Raw genomic sequence first — 24,741 nt, 5'->3', positions numbered from 1 at the left:
GTCAAGAGCATTATTAGATTTTTCTGGAATACTTTTGAAAGTAGCTCTAACATGTTTTCCAAATTGCCATTCCTTACATACCGGATTGTGAGGTTTAACAATCTTAGGTAAATCTCTAACTGTCTTAGTAGTACTGATCTTCACCATGCAATCAAAATTTACATGACAGAGTCTCTTATGTCATAGAAACTTTCATCAATATGAGCAATCAAGCATGTTTTTTCATTGTTATTCAGATGAAAGATGTTACCTGTAGTTTGATTACCAGTTGCAATTTCCAAACCAATTTTGTTCATAATTTTGCATTTACCATTTTTGAACTGTAACTGAAATCCTTTTTGAACTAATTGACCAACACTTAAAAGATTATGTTTTAAACCTTTAACATAGTAAACATTGTCAGTATTATGCTTACCATCAAGAGATATTGTACCCTTACCTTTGATCAAACAAGCTTTATCATCTCTAAATCTTACTAGACCTCCATTATACTCCTAAAAGGTTGGGAATTTACTCTTATCACCAGTCATATGATGTGAGCATCCTGAATCAATGATCCATTCATCATTAACTTCAATTTTAGCTGCCAAGGCCTTCTCTATTGGTTGAACAGTACGTGTCGATCGATCTTCTGTCTATCCATTGTCTATCGGATCCTCATCAGAATCATCAGTGACTTCTTCATCAACAAGATAATAAGTTTTGTCTTTATTTTTCTTAAATTTGTATCTCTGATATTCAGGGTTAGGTTTGTATGTCCTTCTAGCTTCTTCTCTTAACCTAGCATGTCTATCAGGGCATCTTGAGGCCATATGACCAATCTTATTACAATTGAAATATTTAAAGGGTGCTTTACCTTCATACTTACTTCCAGTTGGCCCTTTAGGCATTTTTCTTGCAAATAGTGCTTCAAGTTCTTCAAGTTCTTCATTTTCCCTCCTGCTTTCTTCAAGTTCTCTTGCATAAAAGGCTTTCCAATCAGACTTATCAAATGATTTTGTAGATGATGTTGATTCCTTAAAGGCTAAGTCAGTTTTTATAGTGGCAACATAACCAAATTCCTCAATTTCAAATGCTGAGAGTTTTCCAATCAATATATCCCTAGTTACTGATGTGTTAGGCATTGTTCTTAGTTCATTTATAGTAGTAACTTTCATCTTATATGCTGGTGGCAATCCTCTTAAAACTTTTGAAACAATTTCATCTTCACTTAAGGTTCCTCCACAACATTTAATACCCAAAACAATTTCATTTACTCTTTCCATAAAAGCAAAAATTCTTTCATCTTCTTCCATTTTCAAATTTTCATACCTGACCCGGAAACTTTCAAGTTTTGCAATTTTGACTATGGAATCTCCTTCATTCAATGTTTCCAAATGATCCCAAATAGCTTTAGCAGTAGACCTATCTGATAGTCCCATGATTTGCTGATCTGATAATGCACTCAAAAGTGCCTCTCTTGCCTTGCAATCATTTTCTTCATCTTTAGCCAGATTTGGTGGATTAGGCTGACTTTTAGTAGGAGCAGTATATCCATTCTTTGTAACTCCTAGATATCTTTTCCTATGCAATTTAGATGTGTTTCCATCCTGATCTTCCATATCCCATAGTTGGTTCCATCAAGTTTAGGACTGTCCTTCCTGAAATAGTTGCTAGACATTGGATCTCCTCAAATTGTTAAACTTCTACAAAAAGAGGACTAGGCTCTGATACCAATTGTTAGGTCTCGGAGACAACTAAGGGGGGGGGTGTGAATCAGTTGTCTAATAAATTTAAACCAAAAGCAACTTAAACAACTTTAATACTTCATACCGGTGAACCAATCTTTTATACTGGTAGACAGTTATATTAGTTTTTAGCAATACCAATAAGAATTAATGCATGAAAAAAAGAGAACAGTCATCCACGACACATAACACCAAATCTTGTACGTGGAAACCTTGTAAGGGGAAAAACCATGGTGGGAAACCTTACCCACAATCAGATGATACTACTGCAGATAGTAAGTGTGTACAAATGGGGTCTGCACATACAGAAAGGCCAAGCACCTAGAGCTCACTGCTCAATGGGAGTCACACTGACTACAATTGGATGGTTAAATCCAATAAGAATGTACTGCTTAATTTAGCATCTTTTTATGCTGGATTCAGTATTGGTATAGTTCTGATTGTCTTCACAAAAACCCTCCTTCAATCTTCAAATGATGTCTGTGTGTATAGCTCTGCTTATTCTCGCATATACCTTCACACAACTCTTTTTCACATTCTTCGCCCGATCTTACAATTAAGACCTTACATTTATATCATAACCTAAGACCAATTCTAGTGGTCGACTCTAAAGGATATTACAATAAAACCAATTTACAAATAAATTAATGCCCGATGCAATAACCGATTCAACAAATCAACTTAATGCATTTACAACAATAATAAGTCATCTCCATAGCGTGCCATGTTGATCTAAAGAAGATAATCCTGCCAGTGTATAACCTGGAGCTATTTGCCGGTAATAGTAGATATGTAATTACAATTATTCCAATAAAAAAATCTTCAAGACAAAGTGTCCAAACGATGTCTTCGACATAACCATGTGTTTTCCATGCCATTCCAAGTGCTAGTGAACATTATATCATGTCGGTGTACCAGATATCAGTGACTATGTATGAGTCATTTGCTTGCTGGTGAATGTTGTTGATTCTCCAAAATGCCAGAGTTGATAGTGTTTAGTAGGTGTTGACATTAATTACAAAACCATACCAAAATACCAACAAGTCCTTCCAATTCCTTTCTCAGGTTGGTATTGGATTCATTCATTTTTTCCACTTCTTGAACTAGGGCTTCCATGTCCGCTTCATCAGAAGAACTGTTTTCAGTTAGCTCCATCAGTTTTTTAGCATGCTCTCTTCTTTTTGCCTAAGAGGCCTTATATTTGACTTTAAGTTCATCATAGGCTTGCTCAGTCTGAGTGAGCCGATGAGTAAGTTCCTCACAGTGTAATCCCCCATATCTTTTTCCAAGTGGTTAGACTTATAGAATGGTTGGCTCTTATACCAATTGATGAATACTAAGAGGGGGGGTGAATTAGTATACAAAAAAATATTGTACTTAAACACTTAAACAGTCTAACAGTAAACTAGTAAAATAGTTTTACAAACAAACCGGTTAACACACATGCAAACCAAATAGCAAATAAGGCATTCACCCACAGAAGCACAATCACCATAACACAAGAGATTTTGATGTGGAAACCCAAATGGGAAAAACCACGGTGAGATGAAACTCACGAGTAACTATCTACAGAATAGTAACCAAGCTAGTTAAGGTCATACAATGTTCTTTACGAGAATAGATCCTGTTAGGAATCTCAATCTCTGTTAGGAGATAAGTCCGATTAAAGACTACCTTGTGAGAGGATTTCAGATCCACAGTTGTGAACCACCTTGTTAGAGGATTTGCAGAGGCTCTGTCAAGCCTACCCGGTTAAGGGTTTTCAGACTTGTCGAAGATGTAAGTAATCAACAAGTGAGTGATCTAAATAATAGCATAGTATGCTTGGTTAGACCCTTGATAGCTCATTATTAATGCATTTTAGCATTACTTCAGTCTTCGGACACTTCTCACACTATTCTTTCACACAGACCTATTCTTCTTCTATGATCGCACATGCAACAATCTCAACAATCACCTTAAACCCTAATAACTACTAAAACCCTAGACATGATGTCCTTAAAAGGAATCTGATTTCATGCCGGTCCAATAGGATTACATTGCAATTTCCTAGGTTCAGTGTATCTAGACACATTTGGTAACACGACACACAATCACCATCAAAATGTTGGTGGATGGTAACTCATCACAAAAAAAAATATATCGGTTGGTAACTCATCACAAATTATTACTGATTTATACAAATTTACCGATTATCGGTTGGTAACTCAGAGTAATACCGGTTCATATATTAAACAAATTACCGGTTGACAAAAATGAAGACTGGGAAAATGATAACTGTCACTTTAGTTCCTTTGCTCCGTTCCACTTGAGATCCTCGAATTGCTTGAGGTCTTCATGCTGCTTGAGATCGGTAACACCAGTAGTCTAAAGACTACTACATAATACCGGTTGAGCATAACTCATACATTCAAAAAGTGATCTCATAGAAAATGTGTGTCCATCAATGACAATCACAACAAATTCATCAAAAATGCCAACAAGTGTGTGTTAGAAGTAAGACCACTCGACAAACTTTTTGCACAAGTGTGCCAAACACAAAAGACACTTGTTCTTTTTAACTCATCATTGCACTGTGATCTAACTATTTGGAGATGTTGCTCCAATAGTCATGGTGTTCTTTTTATCCTTCAATGGCAAAATGTGTTGTAATCTAGGATTTGGAAATCCTAGTCAACTGAATGAAGAGCACATTTTTGCTTTGAAGGAAAATTGCTTTGAGCTTGAAGGAAAAGTGATAACTCAATGATGAACCACTAGTACCAATTCGATATTGAGAAGGGGGGGTGAATCAGTACAAACACAAATATAGTCCAAAACCGGTTTGACAGCAAATACTCCAAACGACTGGCAAACAGGGATACCTGCTCAACACAAATTGCAACCGGTAAAGCCAAGAGTGTCTAAAACAAGCATTGACCGATTGAACACTTAGCTTTTCATCTAACTCAAAACAATATTACCATTTCACCCTCATGCATGAACAGGTAAACTATCGTCTGATCGTCACAACAGTTAGTTCAGTATGCTTTATAGACAGGCATAAAACACTTAACCATCATATGCTCAACAGGTAATAACAAAGCATCACAAGATAAAAGAATCACACATGACACACATATTTTTCACGTGGAAACCCAACTAGGAAAAACCACGGTGGGAATGAATACCCACAAGCTGCTTTTGAACTCTTTTGAAGTCCGCTCTGTTAGGAGCCTTGTCCGGTTAAAGACATTACAATAGGTTCTGCTAGGAACCGATTCTATTAGGGATCACCCGGTTAAGGGATAGCAATAATACCTGGTTAAGGGTTGAACTCGGTTAGGGTTACCTTGTTAGAGGATTTCTAGAACTCAATAAGTAATGGATCTCTTGAGCTCTATAGCTTCTCAGAACTCATTAACCTCGAGTTACCCAGTTAAGGGATTTGAATCAAGCCTGTTAAGACCACCCTGTTAGGGGATTTTGCATCAAGTCAGTTAAGGCTACCCTGTTAGGGGATTTCACAACTATTCAAGTGGTTAGAGATCAACAAGAATTACAATGATCTAATAACAACACTCAATGCTAATGCAGATCCGTTTTGGCTCCTCTTCTCCTTCTGCACATTTACTTTGTAGGTATCTCTTTTCTCCTTTGGTCTGGCAAGAATCATGTATCACTTTCCTTGGATACACACTCACAGCTTTTTCCAACAACCTTAAAAAGAAACTCAACATCGACCTTATAGGAAATAGACAAGTCGATAGCAAAAACCCTAAACCCTAAACCTGTTAGGTTAAGCAATTCAAGCGATTCAATCCTGACTGTTGAATCATACTATTTTAAATGCAACAATCTTGAATCGATCTCAAGGCATTCTCCATCATCCATTTTCCACCGATTTCATAGCGGGTGATAACCCATCATGCATTATCACCGTTTGACAGACTTCGCACATTCCCAAGGTAGATAGGAATAGTCTTCTTCATGCAAGATCCTTCACGTGCACAGAGCTTACGTGGCAACATGATCTATCCTCCATTATACTGCTAACTCATCACACAAAGATCACCGATTGAGTCACACAGGCTTGAGGTTCTCCAACTGGAAATCTTGAAGTGTGAACTACCTATCAACCGGTAGTAACACAATGCTTCCATGTGCCGGTTTCTGTAACTGCATGCCGTTCGTAACTGCATGCCAGTTCACCTTGAAAAAATATGCCGCTTCACTTTGGCATATAAACTGATTCATACATATGCCGGTTCCTCTCTCTTTTCACCTATCACATGTGTCGGTTCACACCATGTCTCATATTGACATCAATGACAACATACAATATCATTATGTCTTCATGTCGGTTCACATAATGCCAACAATCTCCCCCTTTGGCATTGATGGCAATATACAAAGATATCTTCTCCGCTTCACATCTTCTCCCCCATTTGCTACAGATATCTTTTCGCTTCACTCCTTCTCCCCCTTTGACAACAATGCCAAAGTGGAGGTACAAGCATCTCTGTTCCATCATGCTGCTCCCCCTGAGGAGTAGCATCCTTCAACACATCAATCAACCAAAAATTTGTCTTTCCAATACCTGACTGATGTGGAACAATTACTTTTAGTTCACCTCCTGAAGGGGAAATACCCCTAATTCACCTCTCAAATGCACAAATGTTGTCTTTGGGAGAGGCTTGGTGAATATGTCTGCTAACTGCTCCTTACTGGACACATGCTCCAGTGCAATCTCTTTATTCTGAACCTTTTCCCTCAAGAAATGATACTTAAGCTCAAAATGCTTGGTTCTAGAATGTAAAACCGGATTCTTAGATATATTGATAGCACTTATGTTATCACAAAATATACTTACTGGTTCAGATACAAGAATTTTGAAGCCTTCCAGTACATGCTTCATCCAAATTGTCTGAGTGCAGTTCATGAAAGCTACAACATACTCTACTTCTGTTGTAAACTGAGAGATACAACTTTGCTTTTTACTCATCCATGAGATCATTCTACCACCGAGAAAGAATGCACCACCGGTTGTGCTCTTCCGGTCATCCACATTACCTACCCAATCAGCATCTGTGAATACTTTCAGATTGAAGTCATTGTTGTAAGGGTACCACAATCCATAGTCAATTGTTCCCTTCAAATACCTAAGAATCTGCATGACTGCAATCAAGTGGGATTCTCTTGGACTCTTCTGGAACCTTGTAGTAATGCCAACTGCATGTGCAATATCCGGTCTGCTATGTACTACATAATGCGACTTACCAATCATTGATCGGTATTCCTTCTCATCAACTAGTGCAGAATCATCTTCTTTTGTCAATTTGCAACCGGTCACCATCGGTGTACCAACCGGTTTGCTATCTTCCATGCCAAAGGTCTTCAGTACCTCTTTGACATATTTGGATTGAGTGATAAAGATTCCATCTTCCATCTATTGGATCTACAGTCCAATGAGGAACTTAATCTCCCCTATGAGTGACATCTCAAACTCTTTTTTCATCTCATCAGCAAACTCATGACTCATCTTGTCATCTCCTCCAAAGATAATGTCATCAACAAAAACTTCACAGATTAGGATCTGATCTCCTTCAGATTTCAAGTAGATATTACTATCTTCACTTGTTCTCTCAAATCCAATCTTCACAAGATGGGAATTTAGGCGCTCATACCATGCCCTAGGTGCTTGATTTAGACCATATAATGCTTTATGTAGCCTGCACACCATATCACTATCTTCAAATAGGGAAAAACCATCTGGTTGTTCTATATATACCTCCTCTTCAAGTACACCATTTAGGAATGCAGATTTTACATCCATTTGATATACTTTGAACCTTTTAAAAGCTGTGTATGCAAGAAGCATATGAACTCCTTCCAATCTAGCTATAGGACCAAAGGTTTCTCCATAGTCTTCTCCTTCTTCTTGAGCATATCCTTTGCATACCAATCTGGCTTTATTCCTAATCACTGTGCCATCCTCATTCAACTTGTTTCTGAACACCCATTTGGTGCCAATGACATTTTTATGCTCAGGTCTGGGTACCAAGGACCATGTACCATTTTTCTCTATTTGGTCACATTCCTCTTCCATTGCCTTGATCCAATCTTCATCTTTATGAGCCTCTTTGAATGATTTAGGCTTAAATTTAAAGATCATACATGAGTTTTCTCTGATTTTTCTTCTTGTAAGGATTATTGCATCCTTATCACCTATGATCTGCTTAGGATCATGATTCAACTTGACATACCGAGGAATGGTCTTAACTGGTTCTTCTTGCTTTTCTTCTTCATCCTCATCTCCATCAGTATCAACATTCACTGGTTCAGGGACACTGTTACTGGTACTTGATTAGCTAACAACCAATTCCCAGAAGGTTGCAACCGGTTCATTTACAACTTGCTCACTGTTGATTTCCTTAGGTTTCTCAGAGGATTCATCAACTCTTACATTGATACTTTCCATAATTCTCTGAGTCCTATTGTTGTAGCACTTGAAATCTTTACTCTTGGTGGAATATCCTAGAAATATTCCCTCATCACATTTAGCTTCAAATTTGCCCTGATGTTCACTCCTCTTGATGTAGCATTTGCTACCAAAAACCTTAAAGTAGCTAACCACAAGTGTCTTACCGGTCCAATACTCATAAGGAGTTTTGTCCTTACCTTTTTTGATGAGTACCTGGTTCATAGTGTAGACTGTAGTGCTCACCGCTTCTCTCCAAAAGGTGTGAGCTACCTTTCCTTGAATCAACATAGTTCTAGTTGCTTCAACTACAGTCCGGTTATTCCTCTCTACTAAGCCATTCTGCTGTGGAGTCCGAGGGGCAGATAGCTGTCTCTTGATGCCAAATTCTTCACAATACTTGTTGAATTCACCGGAAGTGAATTCCCCTCCTTGATCAGTTCTGAGACACTTGATCCTTTTACCGCTTTCCTTCTCCACTAATGCTCTGAAAGATTTGAATTTCCCAAAGGCTTCAGACTTGTCTTTCAAGAATGTGACCCACATCATTCTTGAGCAATCATCAGTGAGGATCATGAAGTACCTATCACCCTGCACACTCCTAGTTTTCATAGGACCACACAAATCAGTATGTACAAGATCAAGCAAGTTGTTAGCAGTGAAAGATTTACCTTTAAAAATTGAGGAAGACATTTTCCCCAATTGACACTCTCTACACAGGGTATTATCCGGTTTGTTTAGCACCGGCAACCCTCTAACTGCCTTGATCTTACTAGCCTTTACAATGTTATAAAAGTTTACATGACAGAGTCTCCTATGCCATATCCAACTATCATCAAGCTTAGCCATAAGACAGGTACTTACATTTGCATTCAACTGAAATAGGTTACCTTTGGTCTGCATTCCAGTGGCTACCAATTTACCATCTTTTCCTTTGATTTTGCAAACTCCATTCTTGAATTGCAAAGTGAGGCCACTGTCATTTAGCTGAGTAACACTTAGAAGGTTGTGTCTGAGACCATCAACCCAGTACACATTGTCAGCACTCCTCTTTCCATTCAGGGAGATGGACCCTCTGCCTTTGACCATGCATGGTGCATCATTGCCAAAGCGAACCACACCACCATCATACTCCTCCAAGGATAGAAACTTGCTCTGGTCACCAGTCATATGGTGAGAACGGCCACTATCAATGATCCACTCATTTGAATTATCAAATCGGGACAAGAGCCTTCTTGTTTGCCACATCTTCCTTTACAGCAACAAACACAATGTCTTCATTCTCTTCATCTTCTGATTCCTCATCTGTGACACCTTCATCAACTACCACAAAATGGTTTCTTCGATTTCCTCCTTTGAATTTCTTGAACCTTTCCGATTTATCCTTGTTGTTGCTATTAGGACAGTTCATAGCAATATGTCCTATGTGGTTATAGGAAAAACATTTCAAAGGTAGCTTACCTTTGTATTTACCAGTTCCTTTTGAAAATTTCTTGGCAAGAAGAGCTTCAAATTCCATTTGAAACTCTTCATCATTCATTTCTCTGCTCTAATTAGGTTCCCCACTAGTGCTAGCCTCTTTTCCTTTTCTAGATGGTATAGCAGAGGCTTTAAATGTTGATTCTATCTTTTGAACACTGCCATCAAAACTATTCAACTCATAGGCTGTCAACTTGGCTATGATGGAGTCCAAGGACACCTTAGACTTGTCTATTGATCTCAACTCCTGAATAGCAGCTACCCTTATTGCATAGACCGGCAACAGGGATCTCAGGACTTTACTTACCAAAGTGGAATCTTCTATTTTGCCACCTGCACTCTTGATTTCTCCAACAACCGTTTTGATTCTTATTCCATACTATTGAATGGTCTCTCCTTCAACCATCCGCATGTCTTCAAACTTGCCTCTCAGGCTTTCTTCCTTGGCCTGTTTTACATGCTCATCACCACCATAGATATTTTCAAGAGCATCCCATACCTCTTTGGGATTTGCCTTGTCCTGAACATCAATAAATTCAATGTCAGATAGACTACTGATGAGGGCTTCCATGACTTGCCCATTTTCTTGTATCTCTCTCTTTTGGTCATCGGTGAGAGTACCGGTAGGAACAACATATACATTTTCAACATAAATCCAGTGTTGAACACCCATTCTTTTGATGAATATCTTCATCCTGTCTTTCCATATACCGAAATTTTCCCTGTTAAACTTTGGACCTTCCCTCTTCATCATTTGACTAGGATCTTTTCCTCAAGCGGTTAAGCTTGCAACACAAATGACCTGGAGTGCTCTGATACCAATTGATAACTCAATGATGAACCACTAGTATCAATCCGGTACTAAGAGGGGGGGTGAATCAGTACAAACACAAATACAGTCCAAAACTGGTTTGACAACAAATACTCCAAACGACTAGCAAACAGGGATACCTGCTCAACACAGACTACAACTGGTAAAGCCAAGAGTGTCTAAAACAAGCATTGACTAGTTGAACACTTAGTTTTTCATCTAACTCAAAACAATACTACCATTTCACCCTCATGCATGAACAGGTAAACTATCATTTGATCATCACAACAGTTAGTTCGGTATGCTTTATAGACAGGCATAAAACACAGAACCATCATATGCTCAACAGGTAATAAGAAGGCATCGCAAGATAAAAGCATCACACATGACACATATTTTTCATGTGGAAACCCAACTGGGAAAAACCACGGTGGGAATGAATACCCACAAGCTGCTTTTGAACTCTTTTGAAGTCCGCTCTATTAGGAGCCTTGTCCGGTTAAAGACATTACAATAGGTTCTGCTAGGAACCGATCCTGTTAGGGATCACCCGATTAAGGGATAGCAATAATACCTGGTTAAGGGTTGAACCCGGTTAGGGTTACCTTGTTAGAGGATTTCTAGAACTCAATAGCTAAAGGATCTCCTGAGCTCTATAGCTTCTCAAAACTCATTAACCTCGAGTTACCCGGTTAAGGGATTTGAATCAAGCCTGTTAAGACCACCCTATTAGGGGATTTTGCATCAAGCCAGTTAAGGCTTCCCTGTTAGGGGATTTCACAACTATTGAAGTGGTTAGAGATCAACAGGAATTACAATGATCTGATAACAACACTCAATGCTAATGTAGATCCGTTTTGGCTCCTCTTCTCCTTCTGCACATTTACTTTGTAGGTATCTCTTTTCTCCTTTGGTCTGGCAAGAATCATGTATCACTTTCCTTGGATACACACTCACAACTTTTGCCAACAACCTTAGAAAGAAACTCAACATCGACCTTATAGGAAACAGATAGGTCGATAGCAAAAACCCTAAACCCTAAACCTGTTAGGTTAAGCAATTCAAGCGGTTTAATCTTGACCGTTGAATCATACTGCTTTAAATGCAACAATCTTGAATCGATCTCAAGGCATTATCCATCGTCCATTTTCCACCGATTTCATAGCGGATGATAACCCATCATGCATTATCACCGTTTGACAGACTTTGCACATTCCCAAGGTAGATAGGAATAGTCTTCTTCATGCAAGATCCTTCACGCGCACAGAGCTTATGTGGCAACACAATTTGTCCTCCATTATACTGCTAACTCATCACACAAAGATCACCGATTGAGTCACACAGGCTTGAGGTGCTCCAACCGGAAATCCTGAAGGGTGAACTACCTATCAACCGGTAGTAACACAATGCTTCCATATGCCAATTTTCGTAACTACATGCCGTCCGTAACTGCATGTCAGTTCATCTTGAACAAATATGCCGCTTCACTTTGGCATATAAACCGATTCATACATATGTCGGTTCCTCTCTCTTTTCACCTATCACATGTGCCAGTTCACACCATGTCTCATATTGACATCAATGACAACATACAATATCATTATGTCTTCATGCCGGTTCACATAATGCCAACAAAAAGTGGGTTATTCTTTTTAATTTGCCCAATATAAAGTGCAGATTGTGAATTTTAGTTTGATGCAAGAAAAGCAAAGTTTGTCTTGTTGATTTTAAGCACCAACAATGAAGTTTGAAGTTCCCTAACTTGCAAGAAAAACAAAGTTTGTTTTTGTTGAGTTTTAAAGCACCAAAATGAAGTTCCCTAACTTGCAAGAAAATCAAAGTTTGTTTTGTTGAGTTTTAAACACCAAAATAAAGTTTGAGGTTGATTTTTAACTTGCAATAAAAGAAGGAAGTTCTAAAATCCTAGAAAAAAATGGGGTTAGTTCAAACCTGCACAAAAAGCAAAAAGTTAGCAAAATCTGCATACATTTTGGGCCTCTACAAGCCTAAAAAAATTTGATTTTTCGATTACAAGGTATTTTTTACAACTCTCTATTACAATAGTGCTACTCTATGTGAGAACAGAAGTGCTATTTAACACGAAAGCGTAATAGAAAATACAATAGCACTAAAATAAATGTTGTCAAACAGAGTTACCTATGTCAAACATAAAACCAAAAGCGCTAATACTAGAACAATAGCACTACTTCAGGGTCAATAGCACTAGACTATAAACAAAAGCGCTAATTTGGGGACAATGGTGCTATTGGAGGAACAATAGCGCTAAAATACCAAATTGTGATAGCGCTAAAGCGCGAACAAAAGCGCAAGAGCGTGACCTGTGTGTCAATTAAAACAGTCAAAAATTAGTAGTTTAAAAATAGTTGCTCTTCGATTCATGTCGGGTTCACCAAATGATGCTCTACAAAATGGGAGATGTTAGACAAAACCTGTGGTGGTATAACATATATAAGAAACAACAAGAAACAAAAAGTTGTTAGTGTTAATCAACCAAAGACTAGTCTAAGCAGGCATACCAAGAGAGACACTAAAAACATAATAAAGCATTTGATAATGAAAGCAAATACAATGAGGCATCTTCAAATGCCTTCCACCATGCTTGTAGCTCCTCCTCCCTTGTTCCTCTCCTCTCCACATTCTAAATTAGTGTAGCTCTCAGTAGCTTTTTGCACTATGGATGCCTTATGGAGGTTCAAGATTGAAATGTTTTAACTATGCTATGCAAGTTTAAAACAAACTAATTAGACATGCTATGAAATGAACTAAGAATTATTTTAGTTCAAAATGACAATATATGTGATTTATACTAAATGATCTCTCTAAAAAGACTATAATGTAAATGCATACAAGTTTTCAGAATTATGGCTAAGAATGCTAAATGCTTGAGAATGCTTGAGGATTTGAAAATGAGGAATGTGAGCTCTATTTATAGGTAAAATGGAGCAATGGATGGTTGAGATTGGGTAATCTCAACAAGGGTTAGGATTGAATGGTTTATGATCCATGTGAGGACTTTCAACCCAATCCCAAGATGACAAGCGTCAACATGAGATGGGTTGAGAGGGGAGGGAAGAAGCATTAAATGCTTGACATGACTTGAGGGTTAACTTGGGAGGTAAGGTTAAGGTTGGGTTGAGTGAATAAATTCATTATTCAAAGAATAATGCTTTTATCCAATGGATAAACTCGTGTGCAAAAATTAGTGAGGATAACCGTGGTCAAATCAATAAATGCTTGAGGAGACACATGGGTTACATGAGGGTTGAGTTAGGGGATCAAAGTCCCTAACCATGGGTGCAAGTGGATTTAACCATAAATCGTCATGTAAGAGTCTGTAATGGTTTGGAAGGCTTTAGAGGTTAACCATTTGAAGACTTAAAGCCTTAAATGCCTTTCAAAGACTTTGAGGGCTTTGAGAAGTGACTCCAAGTTGCTTAGGAATGTGACAATATTTAGGGGATGGATTAGGATAATTAGGAAGGGATTAGAAGGGTCTAGAAGGGGGTTAGGATTGCAAGTGGGTTTGGTGGGTGAGGGAAAATAGGATTTTTATTAAAATAAAATTCATTTATTTCAACAAATAGGTGCAAGTTGCATTTTTAGGAAAATGCAAGTGGGGGGGATTTAATGATTTAAATAAATGTTTTATTTAATTTATTTAAAAGAAGAAAGGGGATTAAATTACATAAATAGGATTTATTCATTTAATTGATTGTGAATTTGGTTTAATGAATTAATTAAAATAAATTGAATAATTTATTTAATTAATATGACAATGATTGAAGATGAATTAATTAAATATTAATTTAATTAAATGATGGCTAGTGGATTTTTAATCAAATAAATAGCAAATATTCATTTAATTAAACTAGATAGATTTATGTGACTACAATTTTCAATTGGTTACTTGCTTGAAGGGACTCTAGATAAGTAGAATGTGTTGGAAGGAGTGCCTTAATAAAAGTAGTGAGATAATTATCAACTTTCCCACCAACAACATTAACATCTTGTTTTATGGCTCTAATTTCAGAAGCCAAACTCATAACATCGCCATTTTTTAATTCAAGATTGAACAATTTTAATTGTAACTGAATAAATTATAATTCTGAATGAGAATCAAATAAATTTTTTAACTTGTCAAGGGCTTCCCAAGCAAATTTGCATCCTTGTATATGACGATATACATCTCCATTAACTGAATCTCTTATCAAAGCCAAGGCTTTTGAATTTTTCTAATTCCAAATTTCTTTTTCTTTAACATCTATTGGTTTTGTAGGTTGGGTATCTCCTTCACATATTTTATACCATAAATCCTTAAAAACTAATGTATTTTCCACTTTTCTATGTCATTCCAACCAAGTATCTTTTATGGCTAATATTTCCCCGATCAATGAAACAATAGACTGCATTGTAAATTAAAAATAAATGTATATAGAATTTGCATAGTTTGCAAATTTATAGGATTGCTCAAAATCTCTTGCCAAACTTTACCAAATATAACAAGATATAAAATTCTTGTAGAAATAAATAAATTGATTTCACCTGAACCAATTTTTGTTTCCATATTTTGATTCTGTAGAAAGCTGCAATCTTCAGATGCTTCACATAAAAATATACTCCAAACTCCAAAGCTCTGATACCACTGATAGCCCAGGTAGAAAATAACTCTCTGGAATCTCTGTTAGCAGATATAAAAAAGAGTGGAAAGAATGACAATCTGAATATAATCTGTATTCTCGTAAAAACTGTTTCATCAAAATAAAATAAACAAGTACATATAAAGAGGAGGCAAAAACAATTGTAAATTATTATACAAAACTGTCGAAATAGAAAAACCTAATAAAATAAACTAATAAAAAATTAATCTAAATAAAACTAAACCCCTGATGAGATATTAACATGCTTGTCAACCCAAGAGAGGAGGATCGAGGAGTGGTCAAAGATACTACACGGGAGAGACAAGAGTGAGGAATTGATGCCAATGTTCCACTTAACAGAGATCAAAAACCTATCTAGCCTGACTTGAATCGGATTGGTGCCTTTTCTGTTGTTAGACCACGTGAAAGGATTCCCTTGAAGGTCAAGATCAAGTAACTCATTGTTTTTAATGAAGTCGGAAAAGTCAAGCACTCTCTCATTGTAATCAATTAGACCTCCTAACTTTACAGAGGGATAAAGGGGGGTGTTAAAATCCTCAGCTAACATAAACAAGTCCTCCCTATTATTAGTCAAGAAGGTAGTGATTTCCTCCCAGATCAAAGCCTGACCGTGTCTAGTATTAGGAGCATAAATGTTGAATAAGAACCAAGAGAAATTATTCATAATGAACCTGGTGGTAAGAAAGTTGTGAGAAGAGCCAACCGCGAACCCATTCAGCTTGCTCTTATTCCAAAGAGTAGCAATTCCCCCTAAAGCACCTTCCGCCTCTACATAATGAAAGGCAACACCTGACCATAAACTGTCAACAAGCATAGCAAAAATTTGGTAAGTCATTTTCACCTCCTGGATTAGGATAATATCAACTATATTGGTGAGTATGCTTTGCTTAAGAGCATACTGCTTTTGGGGGATGTTTAAACCCCTTAAGTTCCATGAAAGTAACTTCATTTCTTGCCCTTCTGAGTTGTCTCCAGAGTTAATTGCCTTCCACTAGCAATTTCCCTAGCCATTGCCTTAGTTCTGAGGGTCCTCTCAAAGGGTCTGCCTGGTTTGGGGTCGTTTCCCACATCTGCCTTCTTATTTCCTCTAGTTTTTCTTTTTGGTTCCTGTCATTCCCCTTTCTCCTTATCCGTCGGCGATGACAGGGCAAAGCGACTCCCATAAGAGAGAGAGTAGTGATATCCCTAGTGGGTCTAGTAGCAAATGAAGAGGAGGTCGGGTCTAGACCAATCCCTGTGGTAGGCAAGGCCCCAACACCGGTGCTCCAGATACTCCTCCCACAACTTCCCACTAAGTTGGGTATCAGTTGCATGATTACTAGTGGAGTGGATTCATTGTGCCCTTTCTTCTCATTGATACTCGCTTCTGCTTTAAGACTTTCTTGTTCTATCTTCGCTTGGGGGATCTCTCCTTCTTCTAGCTCTGGGCCCCAACATCTCCTCGAGGGGGGAGGAACCTTCTTGGAGTCAAGGGTAACTATCATATTAAGAATACCAACCAAGAAGGGGTAGCCCTCCTTAGTGGTATCTTGAGGACCCGCCTTCCCCATCAGGTCCTTGGTCTAACCCACAACATTGACGGAAGCCTCAATGGTATCTTGAGGAGCAGCCTTTCCCATCAAGTCCTTGGTCTACCCCACAACATTGACGGAAGTCGGGGGGTTGGGGGGTAACATTCTTAGTTGTATCCTCAGTGACAATACTCGGGGACGACAACTTCTCCTTCAGCTTTTCCTTTGGAGGTTGTCGGGCCGGATAGTCCGCGATAACATGACCATGTTTGCCACACCTTTGACAATACAAGGAGGCGTTCTCATAGACAATAGCCTGTGTCCATTTACCCCATTTGGATTTAAGGGCAATGAAATTAGAGAGGGGGTTGTTAACAACCACATTCACACAAAGGCGAGCGTAAACAAGTATGGACTTCTGGATCGTCACATTGTCGACAATAACGAACTGACCAAACGAGTTACCAATCCATCTAAAAATGGTATCATCCCAAAATTCTAGAGGGAGGCTCGGGAGTCTGATCCAAACCGATGCTAGTCTAAGGAGGTCCGCACTTGGGTCAAACCCCAACTTCCACTTAGAGAGAGTAAGGCAATGTTTACCATAAGACCATGAACCAGACATAATATAGATGAAGTCTTCTTCTGCAGTAAATCTAAAAAGGAAGAGTCCACCTGGCATGGCATAGCAAACATAATTATAGTTAAGGTTATGGTTACAATTCAATTAAGGTTAAAGTTGGCATTAATGTTCAATTTTTTTAGCGTTATTTTGGGGTGCAATTATGGTTACTAATTCGGATTAGGGTTAAAGTTGGCGTTAATGTTCAATTTTTTTAGCGTTATTTTGGGGTGCAATTATGGTTACTAATTCGGATTAGGGTTAAAGTAGAGTTATAGGAGAAATCTTAGAGTAAGGGTTAATTTATGATCATAATTCACATATGATTAGGGTTAAGGTTAGGATTCAATTATAGTTATACTAGCTTATATATATTTTATTTAATAATATATACTAGCAATTGCACCTTGGTGTGCAATGTGTACGCCGAAGAGGTATGGAAGGTTTTGAATTGTGCTACTTGAATTGTAGTAGTATTGAAATTGTTCTTCTTAAGTTAAATTTATACTTCTTAGGACAAATGAGTATACCATTGAATTAATTGTTTCAATTTTCTAGAATGCAAAATATATTTCAGGTGTGTTATAAAACGATCTACTAAGATTAAATTTAGATTTAAATCAATTTGATTGGGAGTTTACATTAACATCTACCTTTGGATAGCATAACATTTGCTTATGTCTAAATATGTACATTCTATTGAGTGCAAGGTTGATTACGATATATCAATGTTTACATGCATAGTAACATTCATGTTGTTAAGAAATGTAGTAGGTAACTTGTCACTTAAAAATAAATATGTGCACGAATTAAATTTTTAGGTGTGCTACATGTTCATTGTTATGTAGAGACAAGGTCAAGTTGTAAAATGTGATAAATTTATGAGGTAGTATTTGAATCAAATAGATAAGTTGTCCAAAGATAACTTTAAAATATTTAACACTGACAATATGGATTTATAAACAAACTTCTTAAATTATTGCAATGTATAGATATACTTTTAAAAAAATCAAATATGTAAAATTATTTGAAACAATAGCACAAATTTCACTCACCTAAAATATGTTTCCACTTGATAGACAAAAATGTTAGTGATAAGAGATTTCCACAATCCATAGTATAGATAAATCTCTTATCACTAATTGAAACTCTTTGAAAGAGGGAACTTTGGTTTCTCTCATTATTCTGATGATGGATCATAGAGTGCGATCCGAAACATTGATACAAAAAATTACACACAATTTAATAAAAAAATAGCTTTATCTAGACAAAAATGTGTCAAGTTAAATTTTGCAACACCCAATATGACATTGCATCATTATTGACAATGTGATTAGGTTGTAAAAAAAATACTATCCCAATCAAAATGTATATATTAAACCCCGTTTATGTATTTATGAATTCATCAAACACTTCTAAGAAAATTAAATAATTTAAATAATTTATTAAAATATTTACATATTTTCCCTAATGCTAAAAGCAAAAAAAAAAAACAAATTATTTAAATTTTAAAAATCATCACAATAGTTTTCTCATGCCTAATATTCTTAAAACCTCCTATAGTCCTGAAATCACCCAAAGGCTAGATAGTTCCTAATTGCTCATTTATCCGGACATAAGTGTCTAATCCCCAATGGTTCATAAAGTCAGAAGACAAATTTATGCACACCTGTTTTAGTTAGATGATCGGTACTTTAATGGGCACCCTGTCAAATATATTTCTAAATATTGAAGTCGTCGGTAGGCATGTCTCCAAAATATGGAGGGCATAGCTCGGCGTAGGAGACACTCCTAGTACTCTGGTTGCAAAATATGTATAAAATGGAATTGTTGAAATAGCTGCGTTGAATACTTGTTACGTGTGCAAAGCTGCGTTGAATACTTGTTACGTGTAGCATTGGACTGTTACTAAAGAATGAATTAGAAAACATAAATACAACCGACGGGACGGCGATGACAGAAAGCAGTCAAACGTGATGAACGGACGAAATGTATTCAATCGTCTTCCATGTTTTAAGGAGATCTTCCAACTGTTGATCTGAACGAAGAGGTCGTCCATTCCAAATAAGAACGGGCGAAAAATGAACTAGTTTAATTGATAAAAAAAAATTTTAAGCTGATCAAGTCTTAACAAGATCATAAATTTGTCAATAGATGCTTGATCTGTTGGTGAAGTTGAATGGTTCTTAAACCTGATTAAATCTTAATGAGTACAAGACTCCCCTAAACAAATTTGAACCAAAAATGTTTCAACCTCTTCGACTCTAAATAAAAAAATCATCCATTAAAAAAATAAAAATAATAAACCACCATGCCCAGATATTCTAACCCCCAATCTTGACCATACTGCCATCCCCATAAATGAGTCTTCGTTCATCTGTATCCCCAACTCTCTCTCCATTTGTTTCATGTCTCGGGATCAGATAAATTCATAAGTCACTCTGTCGGAAAGTGGAACACGGCAACAACTTCATTTTCGATATGCTAATTTAAAAACTGTTGATACTGTGGAAGACTAGTTTTGTTTTTTCCGTCTTTCTTCTACATAAACATTCAATCGAGCTTGTAAGTAGGCTAACTGTAATCCACCCATTCGATCAACCATGGAGAGAGGTGATTCAATTCGTGGCCATGGGCATGAGAATGATGTGCTGGAGCCACTTATAGCCAAGGAGGAAGCAGTTGTATTTAGAGATGAGCAGAATGAATGGAAGTGCAGTAAAGCTCTAGTATGGGAAGAAGTAAAGAAACAATGCTGGATAGCAGGGCCTATGGTGTCAGTGAATTTGTTACAGTACAGCTTGCGGATGATATCTGTTATGCTGGTGGGGCATTTAGGGGAGCTTGCTCTCTCTAGTGCATCTATTGCTACTTCCTTTGCAAATGTCTCTGGTTTCACTCTACTGGTAGAATAAAAAAACCTCGCTCTGCTTTGGTTTCCTTTTATTGTAAGCGTTAAAAATTTGAGTAGTTTTGTCAGATTCTTTTCCTTTTTAACCTCCCAAAATGGGAAAATCTATAGAAAGTTGAAAATTAAAACCATTATCGGAGAATTTGGACTGTTTTCCTTAAATTCTTAGTTGCACTGAGTCCTAACATACATGATTCCATAGAACTTGAAAAATTAAAGCATTATCTCAGAAGTTGGACCCTTTTCCTTCCACGGTGGCTGTTGTCCTTAAATGCTTAGTTGCACTGAGTCCTAATGTACATGATTCCATATATCTTGAACTAGCAACTTGCCCACGTAAAGGGTAGAATCATAAGACATCAAACTGCTCTGTGTTATACATAAGCCATCCCCTGCAACCCATATTTGATAAACATGCATTGTTGAATGAGATATCTCTAATAATAAGTGGTTCATGAAGCACAATACTTAAAAAGGTATTTATTTTTAATGGGGTTGCACAATTCACAACAGTGAAGATTTAAGTTTGTTTTGAAGTCATGGATGAAGTGTTGCATGCAAGACCAACAAATTTTTCTCTTCATTTTTGACAGATGGGAATGGGAAGTGCTTTAGAAACACTATGTGGACAGGCCTATGGGGCAAAGCAATACCATCTGCTTGGGATTCATCTGCAGAGAGCAATTTTTGTTCTTTTTTGTGTAAGCATACCGGTGGCTGTGGTGTGGACATATATGGGCAACATTCTAACTGCATGTGGGCAGGACCCTTTAATATCTTTTGAAGCAGGGGAATTTGCCAGATGGATGATTCCTAGTCTGTTTGCTTATGCAGTTCTTCTACCCCTTATAAGATATCTCCAGACACAAAGCATTGTCTTTCCCATGATGCTATGCTCCGCAATTACTTTGTGTTTCCATGTTCCCATCTGCTGGGCTCTGGTATTTAAAACTGGTTTAGGTAATAAAGGAGCTGCCTTGGCAAACAGCATTTCCAACTGGGTCAATGTGGCACTTGTTTTACTATATGTTAAAATTTCACCTGAATGCAAGAGGACATGGACGTCCTTTACAAGGGAGGCTTTGCATGATATTAAAGATTTTCTCAAGCTTGCAATTCCATCTTCACTGATGATCTGGTATACTACTTTCATCTCATAGCCGCAAAATTTGATCCAAGTTATCTGTGTACTACTTCCTTTTAACCCTTTCGAAAACTCAAATTTCATAGCATGTGAGGAACAATTTGGCAAATATAACAGATCCGCTATTGTTCATCACACAAGTTATTAATAAAGCATGGTAGATTATACCAGAATATTTTTTTAAACTTATTTTGTTTTCATGGTTGTCACAGCTTGGAGTATTGGTCATTTGAAATGCTTATTCTTTTGTCAGGCCGGCTGCCCAATCCAAAACTTGAGACATCAGTTCTTTCAATCTGGTATGTATGTTTAATGTGAGAGTTTTAGTTATGAATTAATCTTAATAAGGACATTTTATTGCCTCGAATTTGTTGTTATCTGGGCTAGTTTTGATATTTTGCAGCCTTAACACTATTGCCCTAGCCTATATGGTTCCCTCTGGTTTTGCTGCTGCTGCAAGGTTAGTACATTTTACAGCTAACTAGTAAACCTATTAGTCATTTATCCCATTCAAGTCAAAAACGATATACTAGGAGCTAGACACTTTCATGATGTTTGCATGGCAGTACACGAGTTTCAAATGAATTGGGATCTGGACGCTCACAAGCTGCCCGTTTGGTAGTGTATGTAGTGTTCTTTATGACAATCATGGAGGCACTCATCGTAGGATCTCTTTTATTCTCTATACGAAATGTATGGGGCTATGCTTACAGCAATGAAAAGAAGGTCATTGATTATGTTGCAAGCATGATACCTCTACTGGCAGCTGGCTCAATTTTGGATGCAATTCAAGGCACTCTTTCAGGTTCAGATTACTCTGTACAGTCATAGTGGAAACTACAAACATTTTTATCTTGAAGTCATGATATCATAACAGCACTTTCTGGTTGATTGAAAATAACATTTCAGGCATTGCTAGAGGATGTGGGTGGCAAAAAATTGGCGCTTATGCTAATCTTGGAGCATACTATCTGGTTGCCATTCCTATAGCTGTCATTTTGGCCTTTGTACTGCATGTTGGTGGCAAGGTTAGTTACGCTTCCCTCGTTGATTTGACTTACAAAGCTCTGAATTTTATGTTCTAAATGCTTAAGTTAAAGATGCAAACTTTGATAAAAGAAACAAAGCATATCTTAACTGTTAGAGTGAGATTTTTGACAGATAAAGGATAAAGAAAGTTAAGTCCATCTAACCTGTCAGAGTAAGATTTTTGACAGAAAGGATAAAAAAATTAAGTCAATCGAACCTGTCAGAGTAAGATTTTTGACAGATAAAGGATACAAACCTTGCATTCTGAAAGTAGAACAGTTATTGAAATCCTAGTTCTGGCGTCCAATCGGCTAGACCAAACTGAGAATGATAATCTGTTCATTTTTCAAATTGAGAATAAAGCTAATTTCATATTATATCTTATTGTCTAGACTTCATTTTCACATAATTTTTTCACGAAAACAATTTTTCATAACAAATTTTACTTGACAATGTTATAAATGATAATATTTCTTGGATTAAAGTTTACTTCAGATTATATCTTATCGACTTCACTTCAGATTATATCTTATTGTCTGGACTTCATTGTCATTTAGCTGTTGTCTATGCTTCATGTAAACTATTTTTCATCGCAAGCTTTACTGGCTGTATTATAAATGATCAATAACACATTTCTACAAATAAAGCTAACTTCAGATTATATATTATTGTCTAGATTTTACTGTCACATAATTGTTGACTATGCTTCACACAAACTATTTTCCAGAGCCACTTTTCTTGACTGTACTATAAATGATCAATAACACATTTCTAAAAATATAGTTAATTTCATGTTATATCTTATTGTCTACACTTCATTACCTATGTTTCACACAAACTATTTTCCATCACAAATTTGACTATTATAATAACATATAATACCATAATACAATTACCAAAATAATAAATATGAAAGAAACCTCCAAATGTCTCCTCTTAACAAGAATAGAGGCAAAATGTAGTGTTTACAAGAATACTTAATATTTTAATTTGTTGCTTATACCAATTTTTTATGGGTATTTCAGGGACTCTGGCTTGGAATTACCTGTGGCCTTTTTGTACAAACAGTTTTACTGTTCCTGATAACTTTATGTACAGACTGGGAACAACAAGTGAGTAGCTCCAATGACTCTATCCATTCTTAAGGATGGACTTAAAAATTCCAACAATTATTAGTATATATACGAAAGAACCCATGAATTTTATCTATTTTGGAGCAATGATGGTGTATAGGACAGAGAAACTAAATCTATTTTGATTCGGCCATTAGAATGAATTCTTGCTTTGAATAGAAATACACCTATTTTGTTTACTCACAACGTTGGTTGTCTTATTGCCAGGCAAGAAATGCAAGAGAAAGAGTATTTACATCAGTATTACCCGAGGTTACTGATAGAAACAATAAAGGTATGTGCTTTTTATTCTGCTTATAAGAAAAGGCTATCCTTATGGGAAGTTCCTTTCAAAATTGAAAACAAGAAATTCTGTGAGATAAAATATATGGGAATAAAATGCTTTGATGTTTGTAGCAAAATCAATTGATGCATTGTCATGGAATATCCTTAACTTGTTGTTATGAACGTTTGTCATCAAACAGGATGATAAAAATTATCGACCTTGACAGTGACAAGTTTGTAGTCAAATTTCAAACTTCACCTTGATTTTTGGCTACCTTGAGCTCTAAAATGTAGCAACAATGCCATTTTATGGAGTTGGAAAAAGCAGCATCACTTTTGCAGAGTGGTCACTTGCGACTTGCAAGTGAATGGCAAGCCCTTCTGTTGAAAATTCTGATACAATTCTTGTATAATGTTCATATCATAAATGTTTGTATCATAAATATATACTTTTGGAAACATTCAGAATGTTCTAGATTTTTTTAGCATTGGCAATCTTATAATATATGTTTAGACGAGGGATGTTACATTCAAGTAACTAGCATGACTTGATGTTCTATTAGTAAAATTCAATTTGATTTTCTATTAGTGAAGTTATTTTAATAAGTAAAATTATATATTATAGATCTTTTTGATTATAAAAATAAATTTGAACATGCAATCAAAATTAATTCACAATTAGGTTCTTCTGAAATCTGATGTGTGGTCAGAGACTTCAGAGGAGTTATAAAAGTCAAGCTGCCCGTGCCTATTCCTCTAGACACTAATAACATTGAGGAATTTAAAGCTCTTTTGCTAGGTTTTATGGAGTGCTCCAAATGAAGAATTAAGAACCTAGATCAGCAAATTCCCCAAATTGGAGGCTGCAACCTCTGCTTGAAAAAATCTTAGCGACTTTGTCCACGTTTGATAATTTTTCTTGTAAGCATATCTATAGGGAAGCTAACACTGATGCGGATGCCCTTTCTAAG

General features: G+C 36.7%; 1 protein-coding gene across 1 annotated transcript; it reads left to right on the top strand.

Moving 5' to 3' along the window:
• Window positions 1-19,716: 19,716 nt before the first annotated feature.
• LOC131873628 (protein DETOXIFICATION 16-like) lies at window positions 19,717-24,280 on the top strand. The gene is made up of 9 exons (XM_059216607.1): window positions 19,717-20,195; window positions 20,794-21,338; window positions 21,557-21,643; window positions 21,748-21,804; window positions 21,911-22,149; window positions 22,254-22,372; window positions 23,399-23,485; window positions 23,714-23,780; window positions 23,971-24,280. The coding sequence occupies exons 1-9, from the start codon at window positions 19,893-19,895 to the stop codon at window positions 23,973-23,975; spliced, it is 1,509 nt and encodes a 502-aa protein (XP_059072590.1). The 5' UTR covers window positions 19,717-19,892; the 3' UTR covers window positions 23,976-24,280.
• The last annotated feature ends 461 nt before the right edge of the window (window positions 24,281-24,741 follow it).

This window comes from Cryptomeria japonica, chromosome 2 (genome assembly GCF_030272615.1).
Source record: "Cryptomeria japonica chromosome 2, Sugi_1.0, whole genome shotgun sequence".
In the NCBI taxonomy this organism is placed as follows: domain Eukaryota; kingdom Viridiplantae; phylum Streptophyta; class Pinopsida; order Cupressales; family Cupressaceae; genus Cryptomeria; species Cryptomeria japonica.
This window is presented reverse-complemented; position numbering and strand designations above follow the sequence as displayed.

Bases quoted from the DNA above. Each gene is read 5' to 3' on its own strand.
- LOC131873628 (XM_059216607.1), top strand. From the start codon at position 19,893: ATGGAGAGAGGTGATTCAATTCGTGGCCATGGGCATGAGAATGATGTG. The intron at 20,196-20,793 runs GTAGAATAAAAA...CATTTTTGACAG, and splicing joins TCTCTGGTTTCACTCTACTG to ATGGGAATGGGAAGTGCTTT. The intron at 23,486-23,713 runs GTGAGTAGCTCC...TCTTATTGCCAG, and splicing joins GTACAGACTGGGAACAACAA to GCAAGAAATGCAAGAGAAAG.